The following is a 2,199-nucleotide window of genomic DNA, read 5'->3' as shown; positions in this document are numbered from 1 at the left end:
GGTTTGCAGCCTGGGTGGCATTGATGCAGCTGGTGACAAACTTCTCCTTGGTCACGTTGGCCTCGGAACAGCCGTTGTAGTAGATGCCATCCGGGAACTGCCAATAGTTGGCCTCGTAGTACCTGTTGCCCTCGGCTCCGAAGTTGATATCCAGCTTCTGGCCCTGCTTGATGAAGGTCCCGGGGCGCATCTCCACCCTTTGGGCCTGCGTGACCTGGGAGGTGCTGGGTAAGGTCTTCCGGTTCCACTTGATTCTGTGCTTTATCCCTCTCGCCCTGACTGTGGAGAGCTGGCTGAAGAGCAGGACACAGACAATGGCCAACCAGCATCTACTCAGCTGCTTCCTCATTGTGTCAGAATCTGCAACAGCAAAGGATGGAACAATTAAGTTCTCCAGTGGGGTTCTCTGTCTCCCCCCGCCCTGCTCCCATGGGCAGGTTTTAAACAAGGAATGGCATTCATGCTCTATTTACATTTTCCCAGAAGCATAATTGTTTTCCCATATTTGGGCCGCACAGGGTTAAGTCAATACCGAGTTTCTTGCTTTTGCCTGGAATTATGTCCATTCAGGGTGGGGATCCTGGTTTTCTCAGGCAGATAAGAAGCTGCAACTGGCAATTATAAAGCCTTTGAATGTGCATGGGAAAAAAAATGAGTAATGACTTAATGCATATATGATCTCTTTGGTACTCCCTAGTCTATCAAATCAAGGGGTCCCTGGGAGGAAAATACAGAAGAGTTGGAATCAGAGGCTTCTGGGCATAGGCTGTGTTTTTAATTTTCTCTCTTTCTTCTCCATTGCTCTAAGCTGGTACTCTTGTGGGCGCATTCTGCCATGTACTCTTGAGAGTCACTGACTGCTGATCCTGAAGGCCGTTAAGGTAATGAGAGAGAGAGAGAGAGAGAGAGAGAGAGAGAGAGAGAGAGAGAGAGAGAGGGAGAGAGACAGAGAGACAGAGAGAGAGAGACGGAAGAGAGAGATGGAGGTGTAGCTAGCCCTCCCCCCCCCTGCTTCCTATGTCCAGGAGTAATCCTTTCATGTCTCGCTTCTCTGGACTGTGNCAATAGATAAGCAGTGGTGTATCTACTCTTGCTTATGGCGTGAATGAATTGTTTACTAGGTTCTCCTAAAGACAGTTTCTTTTTCACTTTCTGGCTAGGAGGAGTTATATTTTTGTAGTGATAAGTGATAAGTGGTTCACAGACTTGATGGTTCATCGCCAAAGTGGTGGTAGAAATACTGGTAGAGATTGTGTGGAGTCCTTGTGTAAAGGGAGTATTTTTAAAGATGCTCAGACACGTGTACTTAAAAATATGTACATAGGGTGAGGGGAACTTCAGAAAGCAAGCATGTGATTTAAAGATATTTCTTAAATACGTGGACTGTTTCAGAGATGGGAACAACAAACACTTATCCTTCTTCTGAAAAAAACAAAACAAAAACAAACAAAAAAACCTTTATGTGATAAACACATCCTGCTGTGGATCTAATCTGTTCTGGGACTCAGCTTGGCAATATTTCCTTTCGAGATAATGTCTGGGCTGTTGTCTAGCTTTATTTCTATTTCAGTTTAATCCCTTTATCATATTTTAGTTTAATTAGAGGAATTAAATGAACCCTCCATGCAATAAGACATCAAAATACATGGCTCAGGTCTTTTCATATTTCCTCAAGTGAAGTTTCCACCATTCCATCAGAGATATATGTTTGGGTTTGGCCTTGAGAGCCATCAGGGATGACAAGATAGCTCTGGAATTGCACAGAGCAGAGCGTCTGGGTTAGACAAGCCAGGATTGAAGTCTGGCGCTGCCACTTTATAGCTACTTCACTTCTCGGAACCTCAGTTTCCTCATCTATACAATGGGAATCACACCTACCTCTAAGACTTGTGGGGAAGCATTGTGAAGTGCTTGGCACAGTCCCTGGCACGTCCTTTTATCTGTTCACCAATCATGTATTGCATAGTACAGTCTGCTAGACACTCCACCAGGGGGCTGAGGATGTATAATGAACAGGCACCCTCCAGTAGAGCCTGTAGGGGAAGTTGCTAACACAAACATTTATCAAATACCAGCAAATACCCGAGTGGAGACGTGGGAGTGCCATTTGAAGTGCTGAAGAATCACTGCTCTTTGGTACCTTCAGAACACGTGTGGGATTGGGCTGGGGGAGGGAGCTGGGATAACTTGCTGGTGGTT

The 2,199-nt window shown here is 45.6% G+C and overlaps 1 protein-coding gene across 1 annotated transcript in view; it reads right to left on the bottom strand.

Moving 5' to 3' along the window:
- PRND (prion like protein doppel) overlaps window positions 1-2,199 on the bottom strand; it is an 18,611-nt gene that overhangs the window by 13,597 nt on the left and 2,815 nt on the right. Inside the window, exon 2 of the mRNA XM_019644597.1 lies at window positions 8-360. Coding sequence (XP_019500142.1) covers window positions 8-349 — 342 coding nt within the window. The 5' untranslated portion in view covers window positions 350-360. The remainder of the gene's footprint in view (window positions 1-7; window positions 361-2,199) is intronic.

Source organism: Hipposideros armiger, unplaced genomic scaffold, assembly GCF_001890085.2.
Source record: "Hipposideros armiger isolate ML-2016 unplaced genomic scaffold, ASM189008v1 scaffold_89, whole genome shotgun sequence".
Lineage (NCBI taxonomy): Eukaryota > Metazoa > Chordata > Mammalia > Chiroptera > Hipposideridae > Hipposideros > Hipposideros armiger.
This window is presented reverse-complemented; position numbering and strand designations above follow the sequence as displayed.